This window comes from Pristis pectinata, chromosome 7 (assembly GCF_009764475.1).
Source record: "Pristis pectinata isolate sPriPec2 chromosome 7, sPriPec2.1.pri, whole genome shotgun sequence".
Classification (NCBI taxonomy): Eukaryota; Metazoa; Chordata; class Chondrichthyes; order Rhinopristiformes; family Pristidae; genus Pristis; species Pristis pectinata.
In genome coordinates, this window is record NC_067411.1 from 1,498,387 (window position 1) to 1,514,714 (window position 16,328).

Sequence of the window (16,328 nt, forward strand, 5' to 3'; positions counted from 1 at the left end):
TGATTGGGCTGACCACCACTCGGCCAGAATTGCTCATCAGACCCTCCCCGGGACTGATCCCACACCACACGGACCATGTCTCAGAAATGCTGTGAGCTGTTCCACACTGTGTGGACATGTTCCCTGTACAGCTGCTCCTGCACACTCTCCCCTTCCTCACCTTCGTCTGCCATCTGGACACACTGGTGGTCTGTCCTGCCATCCAGCAGTGAAGGGGTCCCAGGGAAGGTGTCTCTCTGCAGGAGTTCTCCTCCTTTACGTCGGGGACCTGGGGGGGGGAAAGAGGGTGTTATACAGCAGTGCCATGTAACAGGTTCATGGACACCCCAGCCACCCATCATCTATGATCATAAGACATAGGAGCAGAATTAGGCCATTTGGCCCATTGAGTCTGCTCCATCATTCGACCATGGCTGATTTATTTTTCCCTCTCAACCCCATTCTCCTGCCTTCTCCCTGTAACCTTTGATGCCCTTACTAATCAAGAACCTATCCACCTCTGCCTTAAATACACCCAATGACTTGGCCTCCACAGCCGTCTGTGGCAATGAATTCCACAGATTCACCACCTTCTGGCGGAAGAAATTCCTCCTCATCTCTGTTCTAAAAGGACGTCCTTCTATTCCGAGGCTGTGCGCTCCGGTCCTCGACTCTCCCACTACTGGAAACATCCTCTCCACGTCCACTCTATCCAGGCCTTTCAATATTCGGCAGGTTTCACTGAGATCCCCCCTCATCCTTCTGAACTCCAGCGAGTACAGGCCCAGAGCCATCAAAAGCTTCTCATGTGTTAACCCTTTCATCCCCAGGATCATTGTAATAAACCTCTTCTGGACCCTCTCCAATGCCAGCACAACCTTCCTTAGATTTGGGGTGCAAAACTGCTCACAATACTCCAAATGTGTTTTGATCAACACCTTATAAAGCCTCAGCACTACATCCTTGCTTTTAAAGTCCTCTTGAAATGAATGCTAACCTTGCATTTGCCTTCCTTACTACCAACTCAACCTGCAAGTTAACCTTCAGGGAATCCTGCACTAGGGACTCCCACGTCCCTTTGCACCTCCAATTTCTGAATTCTCTCCCCATTTAGAAAACAAGTCTACACCTTTATTCCTTCTACCAAAGTGCATGACCGTACACTTCCCTGCGCTGTATTCCATCTGCCACGTCTTTGCCCATTCTCCCAACCTGTCCAAGTCCTTCTGCAGACTCCCTACTTCCTCAACACTACCTGCCCCTCCACCTATCTTTGTATCATCCGCAAACTTGGCCACAAAGCCCTCAGTTCTGTCATCCAGATCATTAACATATAATGTGAAAAGTAGCAGACCCAACACTGACCCCTGAGGAACACCAGCAGCCAACCAGAAAAGGCCCCCTTTATTCCCACTCTTTGCCTTCTGCCAGAGAGTCAATCTTCCATCCATGTTAGTACCTTTCCTGTAATACCATGGGCTCCAATCTTATTCATGTGCTGCACCTTGTCAAAGGCCTTCCGAAAATCCAAGTAAACAACATCCACTGACTCTCCTTTGTCCATCCTGCCTGTTACTTCCTCAAAGAATTCCAACAGATTTGTCAGGCAAGATCACCCCTTAAGGAAACCATGCTGACTTCAGCCTATTTTATTATGTGCTTCCAAGTACCCCAAAACCTCATCCTTAATAGTGGTTTCTGACATCTAATCAACCACTGAAGTCAGGCTGACTGGCCTAATATTTCCTGCCTTTTGCCTCCCTCCCTTCTTAAAGAGTGGAGTGACATTTGTGATTTTCCAGTCCTCTGGAACCGTTCCTGACTCTAGTGATTCTTGAAAGATCGCTACCAATGCCTCCACAATCTCTTCAGCTGCCTCTTTCAGACCCTGGGGTGTAGTCCATCTGGTCCAGATGACTTATCCACCTTCAGATCTTTCAGCTTCCCAAGCACCTTCTCCTTAGTAATAGCAACTACACTCACTTCTGCCCCCTGACTCTCTCGAATTTCTGGCACGTTGTTGGTGTCTTCCAGTGAAGACTGATGCAAAATACTTATTCAGTTCATCCACCATTTCTTTGTTCCCCATTACTATCTCTCCAGCATCATTTTCCAGCAGTCCCATGTCCACTCTCGCCTCTTTTACTCTTTATATATCAAAAAAGCTTTTGGTATCCTCTTTTATATTAACTAGCTTACCTTCATATTTAATCTTTTCTCCCCTTATGGCTATTTTAGTTGCCTTCTGTTGGGTTCCCACTAATTTTTGCAATATTGTATGCCCTCTCTTTTGCTTTCATGCTGTCTTTGACTTCCTTTATCAGCCACGGTTGCCTCATCCTCCCTTTAGAATGTTTCTTCTCCTTTGGGATGAACTGATCCTGTCTTTTGAATCACTCCCAGAAACTCCTGCCATTGCTGCTCTACCATCATCCCTGCCGGGGTCCCCTTCCAATCAACTCTGGCCAGCTCCTCTCTCATGCCTCTGTAGTTACTTTTACTCAACTGTAATACTGATACATCCGATTTTAGCTTCTCCTTCTCAAACTGCAGGGTGAATTCTATCATATTATGATCACTGCCTCCTAAAGGTTCTTTTACCTTAAACTCCCTAATCAAATCTGGTTCATTGCACAACACCAAATCCAGAATTGCCTTTTCCCAGGTGGGCTCGACCACGAGCTGCTCTAAAAAGCCATCTCGTAGGCATTCTACAAATTCCTTCTCTTGGGATCCATTGCCAACCTGATTTTCCCAGTCTACCTGCATATTGAAATCCCCCATGACCACCGTAACATTGCCCTTTTTACATGCCTTTTCTATCTCCTGTTGTAATTTGTACCCCACATTCTGGCTACTATTCGGAGGCCTGTACACAACTCCCGTCAGGGTAGTTTTACCTTTGCAGTTTCTCAACTCTACACACAAGGATTCTACATCTTCTGATCCCATGTCACTTCTTGCTAAGGATTTGATTTCATTTTTTTACCAACAGAGCCACCCCCACCCCCTCTGCCAACCTGCCTGTCTTTTCAATAGGATGCGTATCCTCGGATGTTTATCTCCCAGCTGAGATCTTCTTTCAACCACGACCCTGATGCCCACAATGCCGTACCTGCCAATTTCTAACTGTGCTATAAGCTCATCTTGCTTATTTCATATCCTGCCTGCATTCAAATATAACATCTTCAGTCCTGTATTCACCACCTCCCTTCTCAAGTTTGTCTCCATGTTGCCTGAAGTTAAATTCTTATCCCTTTCTAAACTTTGTCTTATTCTTTATTCTGGAGACTTCAAAAACCTCTTCTGCACACTCCTTCCCTTTTACTTCATCCATACTTTCCAATCTATTGAACTCACCCCCCCCCCCCCCCCAACTGCTTAAAGCCCTATCCACAGCCCTAGTTATGTGATTCGCCAGGATCCTGGTCCCAGCATGGTTCAGGTGGAGTCTGTCCCATCAGAACAGCTCCCTCCTTCTCCAGTACTGGTGCAAGTGTCCCATAAATTCAAACCCACTTCTCCCACACCGATCTTCGAGCCACGCATTTGACTCTGATCTTATAGACCCTGTGCCAATTTGCACATGGCTCAGGTAGCAATCAGAAATTATTGCCTTTTTGCTTCTGCTTTTTAACTTAGTCCCAAGCTGCTCAAATGCCCTCAGCAGAACCCCTTTCCTTGTTCTACATACATTGCTTTTTTTTATTTACACACATGGACCACAACAACTGTATATTTCCCCTCCCACTCCAAATTCCTCTGCAGGTCAGATGAAAAGTCCCAAACCCAGGCACCAGGCAGGCAACACAGCCTTCAATCTTTGCGACAGAGAACTGTGTCATTCCCCAATTACAACTACATTTCTCTTCTCTTCCCCCCTCTTGAACCACGATGATGCGGTTCAGTTGCTCATCCTTCCTCCAGTCCCCACTCTCATCTGCACAGGGAGTAAGAATCTCAGATCTGTTAGACAAGCTCAAGGACTGACTCCTCCAGCACTACCTCTTAGATCCCCCTACCTGCCTCAATCGCAGTCACACCCTCTTGCCCCTGACCACAGACCGAATTTGAAGTAGTTAATCTAATGGGTGTGACTGCCTCCTGAAACACAGCGTCCAGGTAACTCTCCCCCTCCCTGATGCGTCACAGTGTTTGAAGCTCAGATTCCAGGTCATCAACTTTGAGCCAGAGTTCCTCAGGCAACCAACACTTGTTGCAGATGTGGTCACCAGGAACCACAGTGGGGTCCACCAGCTCCCACATCATGCAGCTACAACACATCACCTCACCCTGCATCAATGCTTTGTTTAATTAGTTGTAATTGGGTGTCTTTTTATTTAACTACCACAAAATACTTACCTGCACCTCACCTGTACCTCCTCAGCTTCCCACTCCTACACTGGGCCACACTCACAATGGCCACTCTGCTTTACCCTACCTTCCTTTTATTGGCTGAGTCGCCACACACTTAGCCAATCAGACTCAACTTTAAAAAAAAAAGCAGCTGCTGTCTCCTCCCCTCTGCTGCTCTGACAGCCGAAACTTGGGAAAAATAAGCTCCCAACTGAAAAAACAATTTGTTAAGTTTCTGCGGCTGGGAGAAGTCCGTGTTCCGTGTTCCATGTACACACGGAGTGCGAGAGGTTGAAGCCCCCATTGGAGTAGCTGAAGGAGCTGCCCTCAAGTTCTGGCTGCACTTCAGCCCCATGCTCCTGATCTTTGGGCACCTGGTAGTGGGTCAGTCAGGGGATCTCCTCGTTAGTCTGCTCCTGGGCCTGGCCAAGGTGGCCGTTCACAGGTCCAGGCAGTGGACTGTTGGGGGTTCTGCCCCAGCTGACTGCCTGCCCCTCTAACGAGGATACGTCCATGCCCGGATATCCCTGGAGAGGGAGCACCCGGTGTCCATGGGCTCTCTGGAGGCCTCTGGGACGGGTGGGTGCTGCAGGGGCTGGAGTGTGTCCTGGGCGAGGGTGATCGGGTTAGAGTGTAATCTCCTCCCCGCGGGGGGGGACCGGTTGTGTTTCAGGAGATTGTCGAATACCTCTCTCGTTACTGGAGCAGTATTGAGGAGACGTACACCAGCACCATCCACAGCGTGATGCAGCAGCTGCGTGGTGAGCAACACCGCATCATCCACGGCCTGCACGCACTCCGGTGAGGAGCAGGGTACGGGCTGTGGGAATCTCGGGAACAGGGAACCAACATTCCAAGGAGTGGGGACTGGGGACTGTGCTGGGAATTAACTCTTCAAGGCAGGGCATGAAGGTGCACACAGTCTGATCCTGAGGAGTGTGGGGACTAGATCGGAGACACACACTGGGCAGGCACCTATCCCTTCCCTGTAACTGGCCATGTACTGTCGGTGGGTAGGGGTCGAGGAAAAGGCACCTGAGTCGGAGAGTTATACAGCACGGAACCAGGCCCTTTGGCCCAACTTGGAGCACTGTACACGCTCCTGTCTACATCAATTGGTGCTGAGGTTGAGAGGGTTAAGAGCTTCAAGTTCCTAGGAGTGAACATCACCAATAGCCTGTTCGGATCCAACCATGTAGACACCACAGCCAAGAAAGCTCACCAGCACCTCTACTTCCTCAGGAGGCTAAAGAAATTTGGCATGTCCCCTTTGACACTCACCAATTTTTGTAGATGCACCATAGAAAGCATCCTATCTGGATGCATCACGGCTTGGTATGGGGCATGTACAAAAATGTATACAGGGTCCGACACTGGGACACTCACACATGGTGTACAGCGTCCAACACAGAGAGAGAGAGAGAGAGAGAGAGAGAGAGAGACACACACACACACACACACACACACACACACACACACACAGTGTACAGGGTCTGACACTGAGCCATACACACACACACACACACACACACACACACACACACACACACACACACACACAGTGTACAGGTTCCGACACTGAGACATACACACACACACACAGTGTACAGGGTCCGACACTGAGACACACACACACACACACACACACACACACACACACACACACACACACACACACACACAGTGTACAGGGTCCGACACTGAGACACACACACACACACAGTGTACAGGGTCTGACACTGAGCCACACACACACACACACACACACACACACACACACACACACACACACAGTGTACAGGTTCCGACACTGAGACATACACACACACACACACACACACACACACACACACACAGAGTGTACAGGGTCCGACACTGAGGCATGCATATACACACACACACACACACACACAGTGTACAGGGTCTGACACTGAGACATACACACACACACACACACACACACACACACACACACACACAGTGTACAGGGTCCGACACTGAGACACACACACACACACACACACACACACACACACACACACACACACACACACACACAGTGTACAGGGTCCGACACTGGGACACACACACACACTCACACTGTACAGCATCTGACTAAGACACAGGGGTGTCCAGGAGCTGACACTGGGATGTGAAAGAAGGCTATAAGATTACAAGAGGCATAGAGAGGGAAGAGAGTCAGTCTTTTCCCAGGGTAGAAATGTCAAATACTAGGGGAAATAGGTTTAAGGTGAGGGGGAAAGTTCAAAGGAGATGTGTGGGGCAAGTTATTTTACACAGAGAGTGGTGGGTGCCTGGAAGGGGCTGCCAGGGGTGGGGGTGGAGGCAGATATGGTAACAACGTGTAAGAGACATTTGGACATGATCAGGTCAGGAATAGAGGGATATATCCCAATGGGCAGACAGATGGGATTGGTTTAAATTGGCATCATGGTCAGCACAGACATGGGCAGAAGGGCCTGTTTGTGTTGCCGATTGATCTGAAAGGGCTGGGTGAGCACTGCCTGTGTCTGCAGGAAGGATTTCCAGGAGTATTTGGAGACTCGGCCAGACCACAAGCAGGAGTTTGTGTCCCAGTGGCAGGAAGACTACAACTCCATGGCTGACGACCTGCGGGGCGATGAGGACGTCAAAGCTGAACTGATGCTGCGGCTGTATGTGAGTGTGGGGGTCCATGTGGGGTCCCTGCCAATATGAGGGTCCCTGTCAGTGTGGGGGTCTGCGTGGGGGTCCATGTGGGAGTACACAGACAGTGGTGTGTTTGGGACGGGGGTGTGTGTGGGGGATGATGTGTGGGACAGGCTCGGGTCTGCTCCGGGCTGGCGTGGAACACAGACTGTGGTGTGTGTGTGGGACGGGGGGGTGTGGGGGACGATGTGTGTGTGTGTGGGACAGGCTTAGTCTGGTGCGGGCTGGCGTGGTTCACAGACCGCGGTGTGTGTGTGCAGACCCTGCGGGAGTGTCTCTGGGACATCTCGGACAAGAGGAAGGAGGAAGCTGAGCGGGAGCGGCAGAACATGATGAGGAATGGCTGGCTGCAGGATCACCTGGCGATCCTCCTCAACTTCTACACCACCCTGATGCAGGTAACTGCCCACCGGCCCTCAGTCTGACAGGGGTGTGTGGGGCACATAGTCTGGTGGGGCACACAGTGCCAGTGCCACCACCCATGGTTCTGAGGCAACAGTACTGGGTGACACCAGAGGTGGCCAGTGTGTCCAGCTCACTCACAGGGCCTGTGGAGAGAGCCACTGGTGATGTTCGACACTGACCTCAACAGTGCCATGGCCAGTGAGCTCAGTATCTCGGCACAGAACCAGGTCCTGCATCCTTCATTACGGGCGGCCAGAGGGTCATTTATCACAGAGAGCTGGGGCCATGGCTCCCCCTCGGCACCACCCCTCCCTTGGCACCAACCCTGCCACGGCGCCTCCCCTCCCTCGGCGCCAGCCCTCCCTCAGTGGGGTGCAGCTCAGAGCAGGGCAAATAAGCGGTCCTGAGGGAAGAAGTACCGGGAATGTCCGGCACCAGACAGACGGATGGGCAGACAGCACCAGGAATGTCCAGCCCCGGACTGATGGACGGACAGACCACACCAGGAATGTCCAGCACCAGACGGATGGACAGACAGACTGCACCGGGAATGTCCGGTCCCGGACGGACGGACAGCACCGGGAATGTCCAGCCCTGGACGGAAGGACAGACAGACTGCACCGGGAATGTCCAGCCCTGGATGGATGGACAGACCACACCAGGAATGTCTGGCACCAGACGGACAGACAGACCGCACCGGGAATGTCCAGCTCTGGACGGACGGACAGACCACACTGAGAATGTTCGGTCCTGGACGGACGGACGGATGGACGGACGGACCGCACCGGGAACGTCCAGCCCTGGATGGACGGACAGACAGACCGCACTGGGAATGTCCAGTCCCGGATGGATGGAAAGACCACACCGGGAATGTCCGGCACCGGATGGATGGACAGACCGCACCGAGAATGTCCGGTCCCGGATGGACAGACCGCACCGGGAATGTCCTGTCTCAGACAGACGGATGAACGGACAGACCGCACTGGGAATGTCCAGCCCTGGACGGATGGACCACACTGGGGTATGGGGGAATTAATCTCAGTGTCCTGTTGATCTATGGTAGGCGGAGGTAGATCGCTTCCAGGACACCGCCCGATTCCTGCAGGATTACTACAAAGGGATGGAAGGGAAGATCCCACTAGAAAACAGCAAGGAGTTTGCACGGATCCCATTGGTCAACGTGGCTGATGTACAGTTACCCACCTCGGCATCTCAGGATATCAGGAGGTATGATGTGGGTGGGATGGAGGTCATGGGCTCCTTGGAGTGACAGGTGTTTGACTGAAGCATGCTTGGATGTCCTGTCCTCCCTGTGATGCCCTGGGATGGCCTGTTGCTGGGAACATCATTCATTGTCCATCCTAACTGCCCTGCAGTCCTTCTGGTCAAGGTGCTGGGGATGGGGATGGGGATCAGTGATGGTGAAGCGCTGGTCTATATATCCATGCTAGGAGAGCTTATTGTACTGACGTTCCCATCAACCCACTGCCCACGTCTGTGGTGGGTTTGAGATGTGCTGTTGGAGGGGCTTTAGCAACTTCATTTGTAAATGGGTTGTACGTTGAGGTACAATTGCAAAAGCCACCCTCCTCCACCACCCGCGTCCTCGTATCCGGCCAGTTTTGGATTCAGTTTGCCCACTTACCCTGGATCCCATGGGATCGAACGTTTTGGACCAGACTTCCTCATGTGACCTTGCCAAAGGCCCATGTAGACAACACCAGCTGCACTACCCTCATCAACACTTTTTGTTACCTCTTCCAAAATTGCAATCAAATTGATCAGAGGATCAAAGGACTGCAGATGCTGGAATCTAGCTGAAAAACTCGCTGATGCTGGAGGAACTCAGCAGGCCAGGGAGCATCCGTCTTGAAGAAGGGTCCTGACCCGAAACGTTGACCGCCTGCTTTTCTCCACAGATGCTGCCTGGCCTGCTGAGTTCCTCCAGCATCACTGTGTTTTTCAATCAAATTGATCTTTCCCTAACAAAGCCACACTGTGTGTACAAAAACAAAAAAAAAATGTTGGAAACGCTCAGTAGGTCAGGTAGCACCTGAAAGGAGAAACAATTAATGTTTCAGGTCCAAGCCCCGAGGTCAGAACCAGGGAAAGGAGAAAACGGGTTAGTTTTCAGTAGGAGAGAAGGTGGAGGACAGGTGGGTAATATCAATGGGAATATCTCTGATCCATGAGAACAAACGCTTTGATGGGGACAGTTAGGAGCACTCAGAAGCACGTTATACTTCGTTCTCTATGTGATGTGTTGGTAATTGTGGGTGTGTGGGACATGCCCAGCAGGGAACAGAACTGAACCAAGCTGATGACTGTTTGTGGCAAAGCCCAGGTCTCGGCAGGCTCCTGGACTCTTGTCCTGTCCATGTACGCCACTGTTCCTACCTCTCTTCTCTCCTGCACAGACCATTGGTGTCTGAGACTGCTCTCGACATTCAGAACGTCTGTTTCCCAGAGTTTGGCCCAAGTTCTCAATCTGTCGAGAGCTCGGAGTGTGTGTTAATGGTTCTACTTGCCTCTGCTCTCTGTGCTATCAGTGAACCTGGCTCTCCATCCATCAGCTAAACCTTTCGATGCACAATGAATGGTTGCAGCTGATCTGTGCACTGCCCCACCCACTGTCCACTGACCCCCCCCGTCACCCTGCTCTCCCCACTCTACCCCCAGGCCTGTTTCTCAGCAGCTCAACAATGTGCCCTCACCATGTGCTTCAGTCTCTTCAGAGAGGTCTGTTGAAACACCTTCAGAACTTCATCAAACCAACCATATTTACATATTCCCTGTATCACTCACCTAAACCTTGATCAATTCCGGCCTGTGACTAAGTCTTGCTTTCACGTTAATCTTTCTCTCAGATGCTTGCAGCCTCATTCTTGCTTATTTTTTCCGCACAAGTTGTTGTGCCTGTGTCAGGCAGCGGTTAGCTGTGGTGTGTGTGTCAGGCAGCGGTTAGCTGTGGTGTGTGTGTGTCAGGCAGCGGTTAGCTGTGGTGTGTGTGTCAGGCAGCGGTTAGCTGTGGTGTGTGTGTGTGTCAGGCAGCGGTTAGCTGTGGTGTGTGTGTCAGGCAGCGGTTAGCTGTGGTGTGTGTGTGTGTCAGGCAGCGGTTAGCTGTGGTGTGTGTGTCAGGCAGCGGTTAGCTGTGGTGTGTGTGTCAGGCAGCGGTTAGCTGTGGTGTGTGTGTGTGTCAGGCAGCGGTTAGCTGTGGTGTGTGTGTCAGGCAGCGGTTAGCTGTGGTGTGTGTGTGTCAGACAGCGGTTAGCTGTGGTGTGTGTGTGTCAGGCAGCGGTTAGCTGTGGTGTGTGTGTCAGGCAGCGGTTAGCTGTGGTGTGTGTGCATCAGGCAGCGGTTAGCTGTGGTGTGTGTGCGTCAGGCAGCGGTTAGCTGTGGTGTGTGTGTCAGGCAGCGGTTAGCTGTGGTGTGTGTGCATCAGGCAGCGGTTAGCTGTGGTGTGTGTGTCAGGCAGCGGTTAGCTGTGGTGTGTGTGTCAGGCAGCGGTTAGCTGTGGTGTGTGTGTCAGGCAGCGGTTAGCTGTGGTGTGTGTGCATCAGGCAGCGGTTAGCTGTGGTGTGTGTGTGTCAGGCAGCGGTTAGCTGTGGTGTGTGTGCGTCAGGCAGCGGTTAGCTGTGGTGTGTGTGTGTCAGGCAGCGGTTAGCTGTGGTGTGTGTGCGTCAGGCAGCGGTTAGCTGTGGTGTGTGTGTGTCAGGCAGCGGTTAGCTGTGGTGTGTGGTGTGTGTATGTGTCAGGCAGCGGTTAGCTGTGGTGGGTGTTGGGGAACTGGAGGGACAGTGTATCCCAGCACCATCAGAGTCGACTGAAGTTTGTGTGTGTGCTGCTGTTGACAGTGTTCCCGATTCCTCCCAGCCTGATGGACAGAGGAAGCCAGAAACCAGCGGCTCAGGCACCAGGGGTGAGGAGGAGCAGGAGGGTGAACGGGAAGGAGGCCAAGAGCTGAAACAATTCCGGTAAGTTGAGAGGGCTCCAGAGCTCAAACCCAACCCCAGCCTGTCGTTCAATAACACCCGGTGCTCCAGGGCAACGAGAGAGCTGGGCCCTTCACTGGATTCACTGAGAAACAGAGGAGGCTGATGGAATTATCTCCACAGTGCCATGTGTGTGACTAATGCTTCTGAATCCCCTCTCCTCAGACACAGCACAGGGGTGCAGGTAGGTCAGGCACAGGGGTGAGGGACATTGTAGAGGGAGCTTCACTCCATGTCTGTCCCCCAGGAGTGTGTGATGCGACAGTAACACGCCCTAACACTCTCTCTCCAGGTTTTGACCTGACAGGTTCAACATCAACGCTTTATTTAAGGTCGAGCGTGAGCAATGACTGACTGTGGCAGCAGGAATCAGCTGGAGGTGATGTACTGGGAGCTGGCACCAGTGTGAGGGGGAAGGCCATGTATCTGAGACGAACTGCACCTTTATCCCATGCACGGACACTTCCTCCACAGCACTTTATTTTGTTTACACTGTAGTCTTTTCTGTGGCAGGGCCATTTGCTGCGGATATGAGTGTATCAATGTACAGATTAGGAACAAGAATAGGCCATCCAGCCCTCGAGTCTGGTCCACCATTCATTCAGGTCATGGCAGATCTGATTATTATTTCAAGCAAACTCAGTGGGTCGGGCAGCATCTGTGGAAGCAGAGGGATGGTCAATGTTTCGGGTCGAGACCCTGCATCAGGACTGAGGGAGTAGAGGTGAGAAAGCCAGTACAAAGAAGTGAGAGGAAGGCTTACACTGACCCTAAACCTCCCAATTCCCTCTCCCTCATATGATGATTTATGGGGATGTTACCCATCCCTCTGCCTCCACAGATGCTGTCTGACCCATTGAGTTCTTGCAGCACACGGGTTGTTGCTCCAGATTCCAGCATCTGCATTCTCTTGTTAGCTCCACACTCCACATTCCCATGGGCAGTAACCCTTCCCCCTACCCTCACCCAGAATATTCCCAACTCTGGCTTGTCAATGTTCTTTGAGGCGAGGATTCTTGGGGCTAAGATTTCTGAGCATTTGGAAAAGCATGACCTGATTGGGGACAGTCAGCGATGCTTTGTGTGGGGCAGGTCATGACCCACAATCTTGATTCAGTTTTTGAGGAGGTGACAAATGTGATTGAGGGCAGGGCAGTGAATGTTGTCTATGTGGATTTTAGTGAGGCATTTGACAAGGTCCCACATGGTAGGCTCATCCAGAAGATTAAGGTGCATGGATCCACTGTGACTTGGTAGTTTGGATTCAGAATTGACTTGCCGATAGCAGACAGAGGGTAGTGGTGGAGGAGTGTTATTCTGGCTGGAGGTCGGTGACCAGCGGTGTTCTGCAGGGATCGGTGCTGGGACCTTTGCTGTTGTGATATATATAAATGATTTGGATGTAGATGGGCGGGTTAGTAAGTTTGCAGATAGGACAAAAATTAAAGGTGTTGTGGATAGTATAGGAAGTTGCCAAAGGATACAGCGGGATAGAGATCAGTTACAGATATGGGCAGAGAAATGGCAGACGGAGTTTAATCTGGGTGAGTGTGTGAGATGTTACACCTTGGGAGGTCTAATGTAATGGAAAAGTATACAGTTAATGGCAGGACGCTTAACAGCATTGATGTACAGAGAGATCTTGGGGTCCAAGTCCATGGGTCTCTAAATGTGACCACTCAAGTAGATAGGGTGTTAAAGAAGGCTTATGGCACGCCTGCCTTCATCGGTCGGGGCATTGGGTACAAAAGTCAGGAAGTCACGTTGCAGCTGTATAAAACTTTGGTTAGGTCGCATTTGGAGTATTGTGTGTAGTTCTGGATGCCCCATCATGCGAAGGATGTGGAGACTGTGGAGAGGTACAGAAGAGGTTCACCAGGATGTTGCCTGGATTAGAGGGCATGAGCTATGGGAAGAGTTTGGGTAAACTTGGGTTGTCCTCTCTGGAGCGGCAGAGGCTGAGGGGAGACCTGATAGAAGTTTATAAAATTATGAGAGGCATATTTAGAGTAGACAGAATCTTTCTCTAAGGGTAGAATTGTCAAGTACTAGAGGACATGCATTTAAGGTGAGAAGGGGAAAGTTGAAAGGAGATGTGCAGGGCAGGTTTTTTACACAGACAGTGGTGGGTGCCTGGAACGGGCTGCCAGGGGTGGTGGTGGAGGCAGATACAACTGAGGGGTTTAAGAGGTGTTAGACACATGAATGTGCAGGGAATGGAGGGACATGGGTCATGTGCAGGCAGAAGGGACTTAGTTTAACTCAGCATTGTGTTTGGCACAGACATTGTGGGCCAAAGGGCCTGTTCCTGTGCTGTACTGTTCTGTGTTCTGTTCAAAGGCACTGCATCCGCCAGACCATGGGGAAAGGTGCCTGGCCCTCTGAGTGGAAAAATCTGCCTCTTCCTTCATTAAACGGCCATCCCTGGTGGTGTGTCAGGCAGCAGTTAGCCGTGGTGTGTGTGTGTCAGGCAGCAGTAAGCTGTGGTGTGTGTGCGTTTGTGTGTGTGTATGTTTGTGTGTGTGGCAGCAGTTAGCTGTGGTAAACATAGAAACATAGAAAAACTACAGCACAATTCAGGCCCTTCGGCTCTGTGCCGAACATGTCCCTACCCTAGAAATTACTAGGCTTACCCAGAGCCCTCTATTTTTCTCAGCTCCATGTACCTATCCAACAGTCTCTTGAAAGACTCAATCGTATCCGCCTCCACCACCGTTTCCAGCAGCCCATTCCCCACACTCACCACTCTCTGAGTAAAAAACTTACCCCTGACATCTCCTCTATATCTACTCTCTAGCTCCCTAAACCTATGTCCTCTTGTGGCCACCATTTCAGCCCTGGGGAAAAGCCTCTGACTATCTACCCGATCAATACCTCTCATCATCTTATACACCTCTATCAGGTCCCCCCTCATCCTCCATCTCTCCAAGGAGAAAAGGCCGAGTTCCCTCAACCTGTTTTCATAAGGCATGCTCTGCAATCCAGGCAGCATCCTTGTAAATCTCCTCTGCACCCTTTCTATGGCTTCCACATCCTTCCTGTACTGAGGCGACCAGAACTGAGCACAGTACTCCAAGTGGGGTCTGACCAGGGACCTATATAGCTGCAACAATACCTCTCGGCTCCTAAATTCAATTCCCCGATTGATGAAGGACAATACACCATATGCCTTCTTAACCACAGAGTCAACCTGCGCAGCCACTTTGAGCGTCCTATGGACTCGGACCCCAAGATCCCTCTGATCCTCCACACTGCCTAGAGTCCTACCATTAATACTATATTCCGCCAACATATTTGACCTACCAAAATGAACCACTTCACACTTATCTGGGTTGAACTGCATCTGCCACTTCTCAGCCCAAGTCTGCATCCTATCTATGTCCCTCTGTAACCTCTGACAGCCCTCCAAACTATCCACAACACCCCCAACCTTTGTGTCATCTGCAAACTTACTAACCCACCCCTCCACTTCCTCATCCAGGTCGTTTATAAAAATCACAAAGAGCAAGGGTCCCAGTACAGATCCCTGAGGTACACCACTGGTCACCGAGCTCCACTCAGAATACGACCCTTCAACAACTACGCTTTGCCTTCTGTGGGCCAGCCAGTTCTGGATCCACTCTGCAATGCCCCCTTGGATCCCATGCCTCCTCACTTTCTCAATAAGCCTCGCATGGGGCACCTTATCAAACGCCTTGCTGAAATCCATATACACTACATCTACTGTTCTCCCTTCATCGATGTGTTTAGTCACATCCTCAAAAAATTCAATCAGGCTCGTAAGGCAGGACTTGCCCTTGACAAAGCCATGCTGACTATTCCTAATCATATTATACCTCTCCAAATGTTCATAAATCCTGCCTCTCAGGATCTTCTCCATCAGCTTACCAACCACTGAGGTGAGACTCACTGGTCTATAATTTCCTGGGCTATCCCTACTCCCCTTCTTGAATAAGGGAACAACATCCACAACCCTCCAATCTTCCGGAATCTCTCCTGTTTCTATCGATGACGCAAAGATCATCGTCAGAGGCTCCGCACTCTCCTCCCTCGCCTCCCACAGCAGCCTGGGGTACATCTCATCTGGTCCCAGTGACTTATCTAACTTGATGCCTTCCAAAAGTTTCAGCACGTCCTCTTTCCTAATATCTACATGCTGAAGCTTTTCAGGCCGCTGCAAGTCCCCACTACAATCCCCCAGATCTTTTACCGTGGTGAATACTGATGTAAAGTATTCATTAAGTACCTCCGCTATTTCTTCTGGATCCATACACACTTTCCCACTGCTGCACTTGATAGGCCCTATTCTTTCGCATTTCATCCTCTTACTCTTCACATACTTGTAGAATGCCTTGGGGTTTTCCTTAATCCTGCGCTCCAAGGCCTTCTCATGCCCCCTTCTGGCTCTCCTAATCTCCTTCTTAAGTTCCTTCCTGTTATCCTTATACTCTTCCAGATCTCTAACATTACCTAGCTCTCTGTACCTTTTGTAAGCCTTTCCTTTCCTTTTGACTAGATTTATTATAGCCTTCGTACACCACGGTTCCTTTATCTTCTCGTGATTCCCCTGTCTCATCAGAACATGTCTATGCAGAACTCCACACAAATACCCCCTGAATATTTGCCACATATCTTCCATACTTTTCCCAGAGAACATCTGTTCCCAATTCAATCTTCCAATTTCCTGCCTGAGAGCCTCATAATTCCCTTTATTCCAAGTAAACACCTTTCTAGCCTGTCTGTTCCTATCTCTCTCCAGTGCTAACGTAAAGGAGATAGAATTATGATCACTATCACCAAAATGTTCACCCACTGAGAGATCTGACACCTGACCAGGTTCATTTCCCAATATCAAATCAAGTACAGCCTCTCCTCTTGTAGGCCTAT

At 50.6% G+C, this 16,328-nt stretch overlaps 1 protein-coding gene across 1 annotated transcript in view; it reads left to right on the top strand.

Annotated features, from left to right (window-relative positions):
• Positions 1 to 16,328, top strand: part of LOC127572506 (sperm flagellar protein 2-like) — an 80,480-nt gene that overhangs the window by 36,524 nt on the left and 27,628 nt on the right. The window contains exons 15-19 of the mRNA XM_052019865.1: positions 5,009 to 5,136; positions 6,873 to 7,014; positions 7,305 to 7,442; positions 8,513 to 8,676; positions 11,304 to 11,423. Coding sequence (XP_051875825.1) covers positions 5,009 to 5,136; positions 6,873 to 7,014; positions 7,305 to 7,442; positions 8,513 to 8,676; positions 11,304 to 11,423 — 692 coding nt within the window. The remainder of the gene's footprint in view (positions 1 to 5,008; positions 5,137 to 6,872; positions 7,015 to 7,304; positions 7,443 to 8,512; positions 8,677 to 11,303; positions 11,424 to 16,328) is intronic.